At 34.9% G+C, this 16,654-nt stretch overlaps 1 protein-coding gene across 2 annotated transcripts; it reads left to right on the top strand.

Annotated features, from left to right (window-relative positions):
- The first annotated feature begins 515 nt into the window (after positions 1 to 515).
- On the top strand, positions 516 to 14,856 carry LOC115760432 (inner nuclear membrane protein Man1). 2 transcript variants are annotated; one of them, XM_030701746.1, is made up of 3 exons: positions 516 to 635; positions 11,146 to 11,256; positions 12,880 to 14,856. In XM_030701746.1, exon 3 carries the CDS (start codon positions 12,886 to 12,888, stop codon positions 14,803 to 14,805), a length of 1,920 nt encoding a protein of 639 aa, XP_030557606.1. In that variant the 5' UTR covers positions 516 to 635; positions 11,146 to 11,256; positions 12,880 to 12,885; the 3' UTR covers positions 14,806 to 14,856. The 2 variants fall into 2 exon arrangements, with proteins under 2 accessions (XP_030557606.1, XP_030557605.1); XM_030701745.1 differs by having other exon boundaries at positions 11,146 to 11,265.
- The last annotated feature ends 1,798 nt before the right edge of the window (positions 14,857 to 16,654 follow it).

Here is a 16,654-nt window from a genome sequence, read left to right as displayed (position 1 = left end):
CATGAAATGTGTTCAATGGTCAGAGGGAAATAAAAGAATTGAGAAATGAAACCGAATTTATCGGTCAAATAGCAACAACTATTAAAAATAAAATAAATACCCTATCAAATTTCCCATCCCGAAAATACTAAAGCGAAAAAAATCACTTCTAATATTGTGTTTAGATCCTATCATATTGGAATAATATATCAGATCCTTAGCCATCCACAAGCCATTGGTCCGATTAAACAATACCGAAAATTTTTAATATGACAATACAAATCTGATAAATCAAGCTAAATAAGGAAAGAACATGGCATATGCTATTATTGTACTTATTAGGACCCACAAATATCAAAAAAGCTTGCGCTTCTATATTTTCCGAAATCTAATGCGTATCTTAGTCCATTGCAGGAATACCGCTTTTATCTGTGACAATCTGAAACAAATCGTTCTTTATATCGATGAATCGAATTTGCCTTCGTGTTTACGTATCGTATAATTCTCCTTATGCCCTAGCTAAAAGAGCTGCTCACCATCAACAAAATATGCAATTTTGCAAATGTGTTGATGGGTTAATGTAATAATATATCGGGACTGCCTGCTAAATAGGAATACCATTCAATTTTCAGTTGTGTAATAAATATACAAAAAAGGTAAAGGAAGTATGTATTTTTAACAATAATATTTTTCTGAATATGTTAAGAGAAGTGAGTTGAACACCATGCCGGGAATCGGATGGCTACGACAAACTCATGAGTACCACTGCCATTTAAATCGTAATTGTTTCTTTGATTATAGTCCAGATAAAACTATGTTTGTATACAGTGGCTCACAGTTTGTTTTAAGCAGTGCATATTGTATGTAGGCAGTTGTTATTTGGATAAATATACATGTAATGGTTGTATTAAACTATTTAATATTATGTTCAATGAAAGAGTCTGCATTGATGCCACCAACTTTTCCATACATTTTCTATTACAATAAGTTCTGGACATTGATGACTCCAAGTCCAAGCAGTTATGAATCAACCAGGTCTGCACAATGTGATTGTTGTCCATGACAATTTTTGCAATTTGTATTTTTTTACCTGTACATCATTTCTGAAATAAACAAATGGAACTGACCGCTTTTAAAATGGCTTTTTTCACATTGCTCCACATCCGGACACTCACAGTAATAAAACAGCACAAGACGTCTAAAAACCCCCATTTTTGAAGCGTGGTAAAGTCATAAACTAATAAAGTATTTTACAACATAGAAGTATTTGCATGAAAAAAGCTGTGAATTACAGTTTTTTTGAACATATTGTTTTTAACGGGCAGGGCTTTGACTATTGGCGCTTTGAGCTTTGACTAGTTTTTTATGTTTGTTGAAGATGCCAATATAAAACAACATTTCAGTTTCGCATGCTACCTATTAAAGAAGGAGTATGCACTGCATAAAATAATCTGTGAGTCACTACATATTCAATAAGAGTGCTTTAGAAGTGCCCAAATAGGCCATATCTTAAACCTTCTAAAAATGTTACGTGCTTCTAAAAAAAAAAATACTTGAAAATAACAAAAAGAAAAGCAAGAAAGAGGTTTTTGTCGGGAGTTCGCGAATAGGCGATACCCTGAACCCTATTCTACTACCACCAAATGTAGCTCGCGTAACGAGCTTGTTTGTTTTAGAAGTAATAAAAACGGCACGCTTTTTAATAATGCTTTGCCCATATCTTTTCATACAACAAGTTAATTTTTGACCGATCGTTCCTATGGCAGCTATATGATATAGTGGTCCGATCTTAATAGGATTTTGCATATATATGAGGAGCTTAGTAAAACTAACAAATGCCGAGTTTGGTCAAGATATCTTGATAAACAAAATGTTTTTTCATATTCATATTTTCGACCGATTGTTCCTATGGCAGCTCTATGATACAGTGGTCCGGTGTTGATAGGATTTTGCATATATATTAGGAGCATAGTAAAACTAATAAATCCCGAATTTGGTCAAGATATCCTGATAAAAAACATTTTTTTTTAATCAACTTAATTTTCGACCGATTCTTTCTATGGCAGCTAAATGATATAGTGGTCCGATCCAGCTGGTTTTGACATATGTGCTGCGTGCAGCAGAAAGAGGGAATTCTGCAATGTTTCATAAAGATAGCTTTAAAAGTGAGGGACTAGTTCGCATAGAAACAGACAGACGGACAGATGGAGGAGGACGGACGAACAGAAAGACAGACCTGGCTGGATCGCCTTGGCTATTGATGCTGATCAAGAATATATGTACATACTTAATCAATATTGAAATCACTTTTGTATTTGCAATAACAGTATTAGCAAAATCGTTCCCTCAATTGTTAATTATTTATTTATGGCAGGCAGAAGCCTGTTACATACATTTTCACATATACATTAGACCCTTTTACTCACTTTTAATGGTTTCTTCGAAAGAAATCGAACTCGTAACAGACCACACTACCTGCCGTCACCTCTACTCAAAAGCCACACCAATTTCGATATCGATTTTTATTGCTTCATTGGAAAGGGGGGAGTTATCGATTATCGAAAACAAACTCGTTCTGCGCGGCACTAGGATAACCTACAGTGAAAATTTCAGTCTCAGCCCTTAAGTTTCTGAGATCTTTGCGTTCATGCATACGGATAGACGGGCGGACCGACATAGCTAGATCGACTCGGCTTATGATCAAGAATATATATACTTTATGGGGTCGACTCGGCTGTTGAAACTTTATGAGACCGGAGATGACTCTATATATGCATTAGACAGTTCAAAATGAATACATCCTCTACAACAGTATAAGCAAATTACCAAACTAAATAACAGACAAAATTCCAATAAAAAATGGCGGTAATAAATATGACATTGATTTTGTATTTGCAAAACCAGTATTAGCAAAACCGTTCCCTTAATTATATATATATTTTTTTATTTATTTATTGTTGACAAAAACGAGTGTCGTCCTAAATATTTATCACATCAAATTATGCAAATTAAATGCTAAAAGCCTAATTAGAATACACAATTTTCTAATAGCATCACCAACAGGATGGACGTGTTTTATTTGCCTGTCCGGTCAGCTATGCCGCTTTTCACAGCTAATTTTGTCAGTGACGTTATTAAAGCCAACAGCTTAGAATGAAGGTGATAGTAGATAAAATAGTATTCTTTAGTAAAAATTAAAAATAATTTTAATTTACTATATTATTTAAGAAAATGCAATAAATATAAAAATAGAAATAAACAAGTTTTTAATATAGTAAGGAAACGAAAACGAGATATATAGAGTGTTAAGTAGATAAGATAAAGAGATGGTGATAGGAAATTTATAGCCTGCCCGGCAAGATATTCCTCTATTCATAGCTGGGAAGGGTTAGTGAGTTCCTGAAAGTATCCTGAAAACAACGATTTTATTGGGGGAAAAGAAAGTTCCACGGAGAAAAGTAATGCAAACTGTTGTATTTTATCATAGCAGGTAGGTTACGTAGGTAGGCAAGACTGAGGATGTCGTACGGTTGATTAACAACGGAAGATTAAGAAGAAGAAGCCTGCTGGAGTAGGGTGGATCCAAAGAGATGGATAGATTCAAAGGATTTATTAAAAAGCTTTAGCAATGGACGAAGAAGGGAATAACTACTCTCCTTGAGAATAAAATTAGGAATATTGTCAGGGCCTGGAGAGTAAGAAGATTTTAAGGAATTTATGGCAAAGGAGGGGGAAAATGAAACAATAGGAGTAAGTATAGAACTAGAAGAAGCAATATTAAAAGGGTACAAATTATTATTTGGACAGACAGAAGAATAAGTAGAGTGGAAGAATTTAGAAAAGAGGTAAGCAGCATCAGAATATTTACGTTTCAAATTTACAAAACTATAGAATTGTCTCGGACTTTCGGCAAATTGCCTTTTCAACGAGTAATATACTTCTTATAGCATTGAGAATTCACAAAAAATAAGTTTTACTTGGCTAAAGAGTATTTAGCCAACTCAATTCTCAAAGTTGACTTATTAAACTTTTTAATATATTAAAACTTAATATTTTTTAAGTATGATAATCTGGGGAGTATACCAGGGTGGCTTAAAAGAATCATTCAAAGGGATTGAGAATATATTTCTCTAAGGGGAATTCAAGGTGTTGTAAAAAATGTAAGAGTAAAATTCATGTAAACTGAGTCTTATAAAAAAGACCAGTCGGTTGCATTAATACGTTGATTAAGCAAGGAATAGTCTGCTTTGCGAAAGTAACGGCAGGAGTTAGTGGTAGATGATGAATGGCAATAAGAGGATTCCAATTGAACATTGAAACCTCTAAAGTAGAATGATATACATCCTCAGGAATCTATTCAAATGAATAGAAATTAAATTGATTTGAAACAACGAAAGGTCTAGCATACAATCAATAAAGTCATGCTGTGCTGAGGGTACTAGATAATTTGCGTCAGTAAATAATGACCATGAAATGTTCGGTTACTTAAAATCACCCAACACTATAAATAGGTGTGAGTGTGAAGAAACTTTTTAATATATTTAATATAAACTTGAATATCAGAAGGAGGAACACAGGAGCATGTGATATAAATATCGCATGATGGAATAGTCACCTTAATTAAGACAATCTCAGCGTTAGAAGGCGTACTAAAACAGAAAGGTTTGACTGGAGAGTGGTCGTTAACGGTAATTCATACCCCACCACTCGAGTCGGCCGTTCATTTCTATGCACAATGAAATCGTTAGAAAAAACTTCAAAATCAGATATGACTAAATTTAACCATGTTTCAAAAAATGGGATTGTATCCGAATCGAAGGAAGTAAAAAGATTGTGAAGATTAGAAATCACATCTGTGACATTTTAATAAAGAATAGAAACTAACTCGGAAGACGGAGTTAGTTTTTTGTAGCAGTAACACTAGGCTCTTATACCAAAGGGATGGGAAGGATAACAGGGAGACGCTGGTTTCGCTTTTTTGCCCAAACTCCTGAATGATCACAAATGATTGGGATCGCATCATGTGAAACATTATTATTAAATGATGATATTTCACGTGGCGTGGAGAAATTAAATTTAGTAATTGACACGCTAGCAGAAGATTTGCTATAAATATAGGCAGTAAATGAATCACAAGTGGTGACGAAACACAAGGTCAGGCGAAAGCTGCGACACAAAAATTTGCTTTCGAAGGCAAACAACAGTTAAAATAGGAGCTAATGGGGTAGTAGGTAATACAGGAGTTGGGCCAAAGGGGCACCGTGATTGCTATTAACAATTTGGGCTAGATTGCGCGTAGGTCTACTTTTGCGGCCACAGGCCGACCGTGCTGAAGCATTTACGTTGTCTGGGACAGGTTCAAATACAGGGTCTACTGTAACTACTCCAGGGGATACCACAGGGGTAATATTCAGACAACCCCTTGGAAAAGGTGATAATGACAGCATTAGGGATATACCCAAGATGCTATGCACGGACAAAAGAGGCGTACGTGATTATACAGATGTAGAGCGCAAATTCAAAAACTGAGACTAACCGGCGGTAGTAATCACAGAATTATGCATCCTGGAAATCAAATTGCTTGTCTATGCATACTGGGCACAATCAACGCCGCCGCAGCCCTTGGCAATGCAGATATCTTGTCGCAATCATGCCCAGTGAGACCTGCACATTTAGCATGCTTCATATTTTCACACAGCCAGCCATTAACATATTGTGGCTGTGCGGAATTTTCAGCCTGCATAGACGTGCAAGGTATCTTACAGCATGACATTTTTCCTACCGGGCCTTAACTTAAGCAGAAGTTGCGAGAGCGTAGGCGAAACGAAAAATAGAGCAAGCAAACGGCCAAAATATATTCGAATACAAACAAATCATTGTTTGGAGCGAAAGACAGCAAAAATTTGTAAGAGAGCGATGTACAAAAAGAAATATGCACCGGCGAGCACACACACAAACAAGTGTATGTCCAGAGAAGCGCCAAAACAAAATAGTTACACCAGACAATAAATGCAATAATTAATTTCCCTGCAACCAAAAATCTCAAATTAAAAATGATTGAATTTATATTAAAAACGAGAAAAAAAGGCTATCTTCGGCACGCCGAAGATCTAATACCCTTGCAGACCCAACCTTTTCATGATGCTTATAGTGCTTTGCCCGTATCTAAGAAGCACAGGGAAAAGAGTTAATGCCGAGTTTGGTCAAGATATCTTGAAAAACAAAAAAGGTTTTTAATCAAAAACCTAGTTTTCGACTAATCGTTCCTATGGCAGCTATATGATATAGCGGTCCGATCTTAATAGGATTTTGCATATATATGAGGAGTAGAGTAAAAGTAATAAATGCCGAGTTTGGTCAAGATATCTTGAAAAACAATATGTTTTTTCATACAACAACTTAATTTTGGACCGATCGTTCTTATTGCAGCTATATGATATAGTGGTTCGATCCTTATAGGACTTTCCCTATATATGAGGAGTATAGTAAAAGTAATATATGCCGAGTTTGGTCAAGATATCTTGAAAAACAAAATGTTTTTTCATACAACAACTTAATTTTGGACCGATCGTTCCTACGTCAGTTATATGATATAGTGGTGCGATCTTAATAGGATTTTGCATATATATGGGGAGCTTAGTAAAACTAATAAATACCGAGTTTGGTCAAGATATCTTGATAAACAAAATGTTTTTTCATATAAAAACTTAATTTTCGATCGATCGTTCCTATGGCTATATGATATAGTGGTCCGATCTTAATAGGATTTTGCATATATAAGAGGAGTATAGTAAAAGTAATAAATGGCGAGTTTGGTCAAGATATCTTGATTAACAAAGTGTTTTTTCATACAAAAACTTAATTTTCTACAGATCGTTCCTATGTCAGCTAGATGACAGCTATCCGATCTTAATAGGATTTTGCATATATATGAGGAGCTTAGTAAAACTAATAAATACCGAGTTTGGTCAAGATATCTTGATAAACAAAATGTTTTTTTCATATAAAAACTTAATTTTCGACCGATCGTTCCTATGGCAGCTATATGATATAGTGCTCCGATCCAACTGGTTTTGACATATGTGCTGCGTGCAACAGAAAGCATAGTTTCATTAAGATAGCTTTAAAGCTGAGGGACTACTTCGCATAGAAACAGACAGGCGGACATGGCTATATCGAATCGGCTGTTGATGCTGATCAAGAATATAAATACCTTATGGGGTCGCAGATGTCTCCTTCTATGAGTTACACATTTCACGACAAAATTATAATTCCCTCTGCAAGGGTATTATATTTTGCGGTCTTTGCGTACATCTTCATTACATAAGTTAACTTCATATCATTATATTATATTATTTTTACCCATTTTTAATGGGGTCAGGGCATTAAAATTCGAATTACCGCTACAGTCATAAACTTAGAGCACAATTTCATTTGTGATTATACGCGTATTATATAAACCAAAAAGATCTACTGCCAGTAATTACATCATTATCTATTAAGAACTTATGTTATTAAAGAAACGTATGATCAAATTGGGTAAACAAGTCAATCTTTTGAACTGGATCTCAGAGTATTTGCGTTACAAAACCTAAAAGGTTATTTTCAGAAATTTGTTTTCCAAACCTATTCTGGTGACTACCGATGTTTCATCAATGACCTCACTCGATAATGTCCGAGTATTAATGTATGCTGATAATGTGAAATTATGCCTTGGCATAATGCAATTTTTTACAAACTGACTTCTGTCTTGGTTTCAAGCGAACTTGTTTAATTTAAACTGTTGTAATATACTTTCTATAGAAGTCATCTTCATTTAGTTTCCTATATCCTTTACAGCCGAGCGTGTCAGCAGTACTTGTAATGAAGTTAATGATCTAGGTGTCATTCTTGATCTTAGTCTTAAATTCGACCCTCATGTTACGACCGTGGTCAATAAGGCCAGAATTGTTTTGTTTTTCATCAAGCGTTTAATGGAGTTTATTTTCCGTACACTACAAATACCCTTCATTTATCTTTGGTACGATATAAGATAATTACGGGCATAAACAACTTTTCTGGGTTGACTAGCAAATTTAACTTATCTATCCCTACTAGACTAACACGTAATTACAGACCTTTATGTTGCTGAACTAACTATGCCTTGCCGTTTAGGGTTCTCTGTCATGATTATAACATGCATTACAGAGTAATTAGCTCGTAGTCTTCTCTTCCTTTAATAAAGTCATCTATTCTAAACTATTTAGCAAGTAGTAGTAGTCTTTGTATATATTCGTGGTTTGTTTTCGTTTCTTACTTAGCGACTCGTAGTTCTCGTGGCCCCGAGGTCGGTTGGGCGGGAGGTGTTATGCATGCATCGGGACTCGCGCGAAAAGAAAAAAATCTAAGACAGCGTTTTTTTGCCAGCATGCACACCTAAAAATATATCGATACTTATGGGGCTTGGGTAGAAGGCGATGGCAATAGATAGGTAAAAATTTCAAAAAGTGTGTTTTATTTGCTGTTTCTTTTTAAGGATTATGTGTATGTATATATGCACACATGTGACGAAACATTGTTCAAAATAATCGTTGCTCATTTCTTAATTAAATCCTGATCCTATTGAAAATGAGTAAAATTGTATGTAAAATTGTAGCACAACTACTTGCTAGTGGTACGTTAAAATAAATGTTCACAAAAAGCTTTGAAAATGATTTTGAAACTGATCGGACGGTAAACAAACAACTTTCATACAAACGTTTTCCGCCAACTTACCACTGTTACGGTCGGAATTTACAAATTCAATAACAGTGGGATTTAGTAGTCAATAATTCTTCCCTTTTACCCCGACGCCTTTAAGATGGGCTGTTTTGTGGGGACCGTATTGCAAACAGAAAGATTAAAGATGAAAATCAAATCTCTACATAAGAATTTAATGAATACGTGTTTCAGCAATTTGTAAATTCCGACCGTAACAGTGGTAAGTTGGCGGAAAACGTTTGTATGAAAGTTGTTTGTTTACCGTCCGATCAGTTTCAAAATCATTTTCAAAGCTTTTTGTGAACATTTATTTTAACGTACCACTAGCAAGTAGTTGTGCTACAATTTTACATACAATTTTACTCATTTTCAATAGGATCAGGATTTAATTAAGAAATGAGCAACGATTATTTTGAACAATGTTTCGTCACATGTGTGCATATATACATACACATAATCCTTAAAAAGAAACAGCAAATAAAACACACTTTTTGAAATTTTTACCTATCTATTGCCATCGCCTTCTACCCAAGCCCCATAAGTATCGATATATTTTTAGGTGTGCATGCTGGCAAAAAAACGCTGTCTTAGATTTTTTTCTTTTCGCGCGAGTCCCGATGCATGCATAACACCTCCCGCCCAACCGACCTCGGGGCCACGAGAACTACGAGTCGCTAAGTAAGAAACGAAAACAAACCACGAATATATACAAAGACTACTACTACTTGCTAAATAGTTTAGAATAGATGACTTTATTAAAGGAAGAGAAGACTACGAGCTAATTACTCTGTAATGCATGTTATAATCATCACAGAGAACCCTGAACGGCAAGGCATAGTTAGTTCAGCAACATAAAGGTCTGTAATTACGTGTTAGTCTAGTATGGATGGATAAGTTAAATTTGCTAGTCAACCCAGAAAAGTTGTTTATGCCCGTAATTATCTTATATCGTACCAAAGATAAATGAAGGGTATTTGTAGTGTACGGAAAATAAACTCCATTAAACGCTTGATGAAAAACAAAACAATTCTGGCCTTATTGACCACGGTCGTAACATGAGGGTCGAATTTAAGACTAAGATCAAGAATGACACCTAGATCATTAACTTCATTACAAGTACTGCTGACACGCTCGGCTGTAAAGGATATAGGAAACTAAATGAAGATGACTTCTATAGAAAGTATATTACAACAGTTTAAATTAAACAAGTTCGCTTGAAACCAAGACAGAAGTCAGTTTGTAAAAAATTGCATTATGCCAAGGCATAATTTCACATTATCAGCATATCCGTTGTGTGCAGCCAGGTCAGCTTTTTCTGCCTGCGCCACACTTTTGGAAATGTAATGTTAAATAACTTTTATGTTTTTTATCCCATCTTCATGAATGATGAATATGTAGGCCATCTTAGTTCTCCCGCGACGGCTTCGACTTAACTCGGCTAAGCGGCTGGCCTTGTAGCTCAGCAATGAAAGTGTCGACTTAAGTTGAAACTGAAGCTTATCAATTACTATATTATCTCATGTGAGGATTTCTTGATAACTTAATGAAAATGTTGTATGTTTTAGTTTTTCAATTACGATGGGAACTGGCGAGGTATCCAAAAAGAAAAATATCTGTTACATGTGTGTAGTAAATGAAAGCTTAATACCAAATTTGGTGTATGTAGCTCATATAGTTTTTGATTTATAATGAAAACACCAAGTCTCAAAATAGACTTTTAACGATATTTTTGGAAATGGGTCGACATATGGACAAAAAATTATAAGCTCGATTGTTTATGGCATGGGAGAACATATATTTGAAATTTATTGTGCATATTTTTTGTAACGACCTCACAGAATATATATATATATATATATAATTTTTTTAACAAGTGAGTGTAATATATACTTAAAATATTATTTGGATCAGTTAGGAAACACATATGAGTTATTAAAGAAAGCGTAGCTATATATCTTGTTCTTCCCCTATTATGGAATAAGAACTTAATATCTGTTTGTTTATAAAAATACATTTTAATGATTTTTTCCTTAAATTTACTTTATTTCGAAATATGAATACACACTTGCTTCTTGAATTAATTGGGGGTCGTAACTCTTCGAGTCGACTTGAAATGGTTCAATATGGTTTCGATACAAGCTAGTACGATATATTTTTTTTATATTTTTTTTTGTAATAATGATAATTATATCTGCATACTAAAAGCTGTTTTATGATTTTTGCTTAAGATGTTTAAAAACTCGAAAACTTTTATGGGGTTAAGAAAAATTTGGCAAAAGTGAGAGATCGCTCCCGCCGCTCCAATATTTGATAACACTATACAAGCTTTAATTTCTTTATGACAAAAAACTTTCGATATTTGTTACACAACTGTATGTAAATTTTAAGCTTAATATTTAACTATTTTCTCCCAATTTATATTTTCAGTTGTTTTCTTATTGACGCGGAGACTCACGAACGTCATTAATCTTAACACAGCGAGTCGAGCTTTTCCGCCAAGAGCGTTTTCTCTTCACTTGTTTTCACTAAGTCCATTAGGTAACAAAGGTAACAGACCAAGTAAACGTTAGTCTTATAAAAAAATATGTAATTTAAACTGCGACATTTTTAAATAACAGACTATTATTTTACAATTTTTTTTACCCTGAATCCATTAAAAATGGGTAAAAAGGATTTAATGTTTTTGTGCAAATGTGGCAGAAGGTTGCATCTCTGACCCCATAAAGTATATATATTCTTGATCAGCATTAAAAGCCGAGTCGATCTAGCCATGTCCGCATGTCTGGCCTTCCCTCCGTGCGTCTGTCCGTCTATGCGTATGTATGAACGCATGCGTATCAGAACCTATAAGAGCAAGATACTTGAAAGTTTAACTGTAAGTTATCCTAGTGCCTGCGCAGATCAGGTTTGTTTCCGATATTGGATAACTTACTCCGTTTCCAAACAATTGTTAAATATCGATATCGACATTCGGTTTTTGAGAAAATTGGTTAAATATTAAGAGCTTGAGTCACCAAACATGATATGTTGCTTCTAGAATATTAAATCTATATAAAATTAAATATAAACCTCCGCGCTACCACCGCAGAGCTATAAATCAAGTTAATAACCCAACTTATATTGCCCACCAATTTAAGTCACAATTTTAATGCAATTGACTTTTTGAGAATACACAAATATTCTTTGGTACAAATATATATACTGAAAAAATTTCATTAAGATCGGTCAAGAAAAACACAAACGCTATGTGTAGTGATTAAAAGAATTTCTGTATACATGTACACACACACATTCATGCGCATCTGCTTCGAATTCGATCAAGAGCATTACATTGTTTTCTGTGCTGCTATTTTAATTCTTTTTTTATACCCTGAACCCATTAAAAATGTGTATAAGGGTATATTGTATTTGTGCGAAAGCCAAATGTATGTAACAGGCAGAAGGAAGCATCTCCGACCCCATAAAGTATATATATTCTTGATCAGCACCAATAGCCGAGTCATCTAGCCATGTCCGTCTGTCTATCTGTCTGTCCGTCCCTCCGTATGTATGAACGCAAGGATCTCAGAACCTTTAAGAGCTAGAGACTTGAAATTTTAAATGTAGGTGCTTCTAGCTCCCGCGCAGATCGAGTTTGTTTCCGATAATCGATAACGTATTCCGTTTTAAAGCAATCGATAAAAATCGATATCGATATCCTGTTTTTTGGGCAATTTTGGTAAATAAGAGCTAGAGTCACCAAATTTGACATATAACTTCTAAAATAGAATATATATATGCAGTTGATGTTGGAAAAAGGGTTCAGGGTATTCCCTAATCGGGAGCTCCCGACTAGAACCTCTTACTTGTTTTTTTCAATAATAATTCAATTATTGGTGTGGTTGTTGAGTAGAAGCATTGGCAAGTGGTGCGGTCTGTCTCGAGTTCGAGCCCTACCGGAGTTGCGAGTTCGAACCCTGCCAAGGGAACTTTTTTTTTTAATTTATATTTATTATTTCAAGCGAGCGCATTGCGCGAACTGCATTTGGTGTTGGAATAAGAGGGTTCAGGGTATTCCCTAGTCGGGAGCTCCCGACTAGAACTATTACTTGTTTTATATATTTAATGTGCGGTTTTAAAATAGAATTTCCCCAATTAACAAATGTTATAAATTTTTTTAAGGCAAAAATGTCAGCTGAATATTTTGACCGTTTGAGCGATATTGAGATACAAAGAATATTAATGCAAATGGGACTTCCAAATACTCCAGTAACTGAAACGACAAGGCCTATACTAATCAAAAAAATATTAAAAAATATAAAAAAAGAAAAACTAAAAAGTGGAAAAATCACAAATTATGTACTTTACTGTAATGAAAAGCATCCGCGTCCTACAATTCCTATACAAGAAAGCTTAAATATCTTAGAAAATGATCTTGAAAACAAGGTTAATGTTCGTCGTAATCTTTCATCATACCATAAATGCCATGCAGATAAAAATACCGTAAAAAATGTTGGATTAACGGTTTATGCGCCACGACTCCTTTTAGAATCTGATTATGAAAATGAAAATGAACTGCATTCCTTAAACGTTCCTAGTAAATATCGTAAGCCGCTTGTATACTCGACAGATAAATCGGCCGGATACCTTAAGGTATATGGAAAATCTAATAATTGTGATGGAGGTGTTGTTAACAGACTACTAAGTTTTCGCGATGCTTCAATTAAAAAAAAAATATCGTTCAAAGATGGATACCCTGTACATGCTTCAAAATCACTGATGAGAAATAGTTTTATACAAAAATTGTTTGCTTTTAACGCAAAATCGTTTCTAAAAACACCTGATGTTAGCCAAAATATAATACCACCAGTTCTTATTGCTTCATTATTACTTTTCTTAATAATGATTTCAATTTTATACACCGCAAGAAAATTTGACTCTAGTCCTATTTCCCAAAAAGACATAAAATATACCATGTGTAATGAAAATGACAACAATCCACAAGCTTCTTCTCAACAAATTAAGTGTATCAACGAAGATTTGTTAAATAAGGCGATGTACATAAGTAATGAGCTTTTTAAGTGTTTAAATGAAAGAGCAAGACTACACCATTGTATAAGCGAAGATCATTCTGCAATGCTAGACATGCGTGAGTTTAGAAAAGCTTTAAGCAGGAACAGTGAAATGCATAACCTGCAAAATAAACTATTGGCTATGGAGTACCTTATCGCTCAAAATCCACAGTGGATGATAAATACAATTGTTTCAACTTATAACTCTTCAGAGAAAACTGTCTCATTCGAGCTTCTTGAACCAAATTTACCATTCAAGTGTCTTATTTTCAAAAAAATTACACGATTCTTTACAGTTCTTGGGTTACTTATTGTTGTTATATCAGGATGTTTAATAGTTTATTTCTTATCTGTTGTGTATCGTATGAAACAGAAAGAAAGTCTATTAATAACTGAACAGTTTATTAAAGATATAATCAACGAATTAATGTATCGATGTTCCCATGCAGAAAATTCGGAGATATTAATCAATCAATTACAAGATAAATTTGTACCAGTTCAGAACCGCCATAAACTGTTATATTCTTGGAACAAGGCTCTACAGATCTTAGAGGGAAATGATAACCGTGTGATATTTGGTATGATTATACGAAATGGAGAACAACTACGTACTATTACATTGAATAAAAACATTGCCATAAGGGACTTTGGCACATCAAAAAAATGGCAAAGCTCTGCGTTTGATAACTCGAATAAAATACTTAATCCGCCTACATCTTGCTTAAAAATAAGACACATGTTTGATGCCACTGAAATAAAAGAACATAATTTAAGGCAATCGATCATAGAATCCATATTTGAAAAAGTAGGTCCAAGTTGCAACATTTGTGATATCCAACTAGATACCCAGTCTTGCTGTGTGTATATACGATGTGCCAGTGAAGCAGACGCTGGAATAGTTCACAACGAAATAAATGGGTGGTGGTTTGATAAGCGGCTGATATCAATTAAGTTTCTTCGACTTGAACGCTATTTAAATCGTTTTCCTAAATCCCTGTCGAATTCATCATATTTAAAATCTTCAAATGTTAACTAAATCCTACGTTGTAAAAGTTCATTAGAAACTAAGGGAAATAAATAATTATTCTTAAATTGATTATAAAAAGTGGTCTTTTTTATTATGTTCACCCGGATTACGGATGGACTATTGAAGTGAACTATTGTTAAGGTCTTCACATATCACTTTTCGCAAGGGTCGATGGTACTACCATGTTCCAGTATTCGATCACTATGATAGGAGGCTGATCAGTTTAGCCGCTTGCCAGACGGGATAGATTTCCGCTTGAGAAATGCGTCATCCGTCTGGTAGACTGTGTTGCCAGCCCCACTTCCTCCGCCTTGTGCTTCCACTCTTCCACAGATGGAAAGTTAATGTAGTTACTGTAATAAATATTCGAGGACTGTACTGTCAAAGAACTTCCATGGATTATGGCTGCGTATTGTATTCGCTAACTATTTATCTCGTGATTTACACATATTGTTGTAAGCTAAACGTACCGAAGTCCGTGAATTCTGGCTGCATTGCTAGCTGAACCGCATTCACTATTGTTTCGTTACTTAGCTATACTTTTGTAAACTAAATCTATGTAACCTAATCACTAAACATAAATTGTATATAAACATATAACCGGTGGATAATATCGGTTACGATCGGCTAGCAGACAAAAGTTATTCAAACAAAGCTAACCCAAAACGCAAAAATTTATTTAATCATGTATTCACATTTGCATATGTCATATGCGTGTCTTTGAATGAGAATTGCGATTGTATTGTATGCTGTGCTGTGTGTTTATGCTGCTATTTCGGTTCACTTTTTCTTTCTAAAAAATCCAATTTTTGATACGGCTGTCTGGCATGATGCGACGGCAGGTATCTTGGTCGCCTTAAGATAGATGCGGGCTTCACACCGCAGGGGAAACATTTTTTTAAATGTATTAAAAAACCTAGGAAGTAAATATTCGGACCCTTGTCGGGCACTCACTGTCTGTAGAAATTGGACCAATTATAATTGCTCTTTTAAAGTATCAAGAAAGAATTAGTATATATTTTTGTACAAGGCCGAAACAATAGAAACTAAGAAGTCGGTTAATTTGCAAAAGAATGTATGTGTTATCGTCAGTGTAAACTGCTAAAATATACATGTTAATTAATTTACATATTAACATGCGTATTGTTTTGGCAAGCATGGAAAATTACGCACAAATGCGAGTCATTTTTCCGATTGCCCTAAAATCCAACAACTGTACATGAAAAAACAGGCATCATCAATAAGTATGGACTAAACAAAGCAATTTCCACAGCACCTAAGGCTCGATTGCGCAGCAAAATATTCTTTAATTGAATAATGAATGAGCATTAAGAGTAAGCAAAAGCAGTTTCCCGTAGTGGGACCGAGATAAAAAACATCGATTCCGTTCTATCGCACAAACTGTATTTCCATATGTATTTCTTACTATCTTGCTGTCTGGGCATGCAGGCGTGACTCGAACCCGATCAAAAACGAAGGCGACTTTGGACCAGCCGCATATGAAATTTTACACTGCATGTCCAGTCTATATGTTGTTTGGTTAGTGAGAATACACAAGCCTGGCAACCAGGGGTGACCATGTGCCATACCGTCAAACTAGCCTTCTCCCTTCGATATCAAAGATTTGGAAAAGATGGCAACGACACGGCGTGTAGAGCTTGCGCATTTTCTGGACAGTAAATTTTAAAACTTTAGGAAACATGGACATGGTGCCATTGAACAGACTGGCAGAATGATGAACTATATCGTATACATAATTATATGTATATAATTTGGAAGGGTGACAATTCAAATTCTAGAAGGTAAGGGTCATGATAGATTGTTGCCAAAACCCCATACGGAAGCGTACTTTATCCGC

The sequence above is a fragment of the Drosophila novamexicana genome, unplaced genomic scaffold (assembly GCF_003285875.2).
Source record: "Drosophila novamexicana strain 15010-1031.04,08,12 unplaced genomic scaffold, DnovRS2.1 tig00000458-arrow-arrow-pilon, whole genome shotgun sequence".
NCBI classification, from domain to species: domain Eukaryota; kingdom Metazoa; phylum Arthropoda; class Insecta; order Diptera; family Drosophilidae; genus Drosophila; species Drosophila novamexicana.
This window is presented reverse-complemented; position numbering and strand designations above follow the sequence as displayed.

Bases quoted from the DNA above. Each gene is read 5' to 3' on its own strand.
- LOC115760432 (XM_030701746.1), top strand. From the start codon at position 12,886: ATGTCAGCTGAATATTTTGACCGTTTGAGCGATATTGAGATACAAAGA.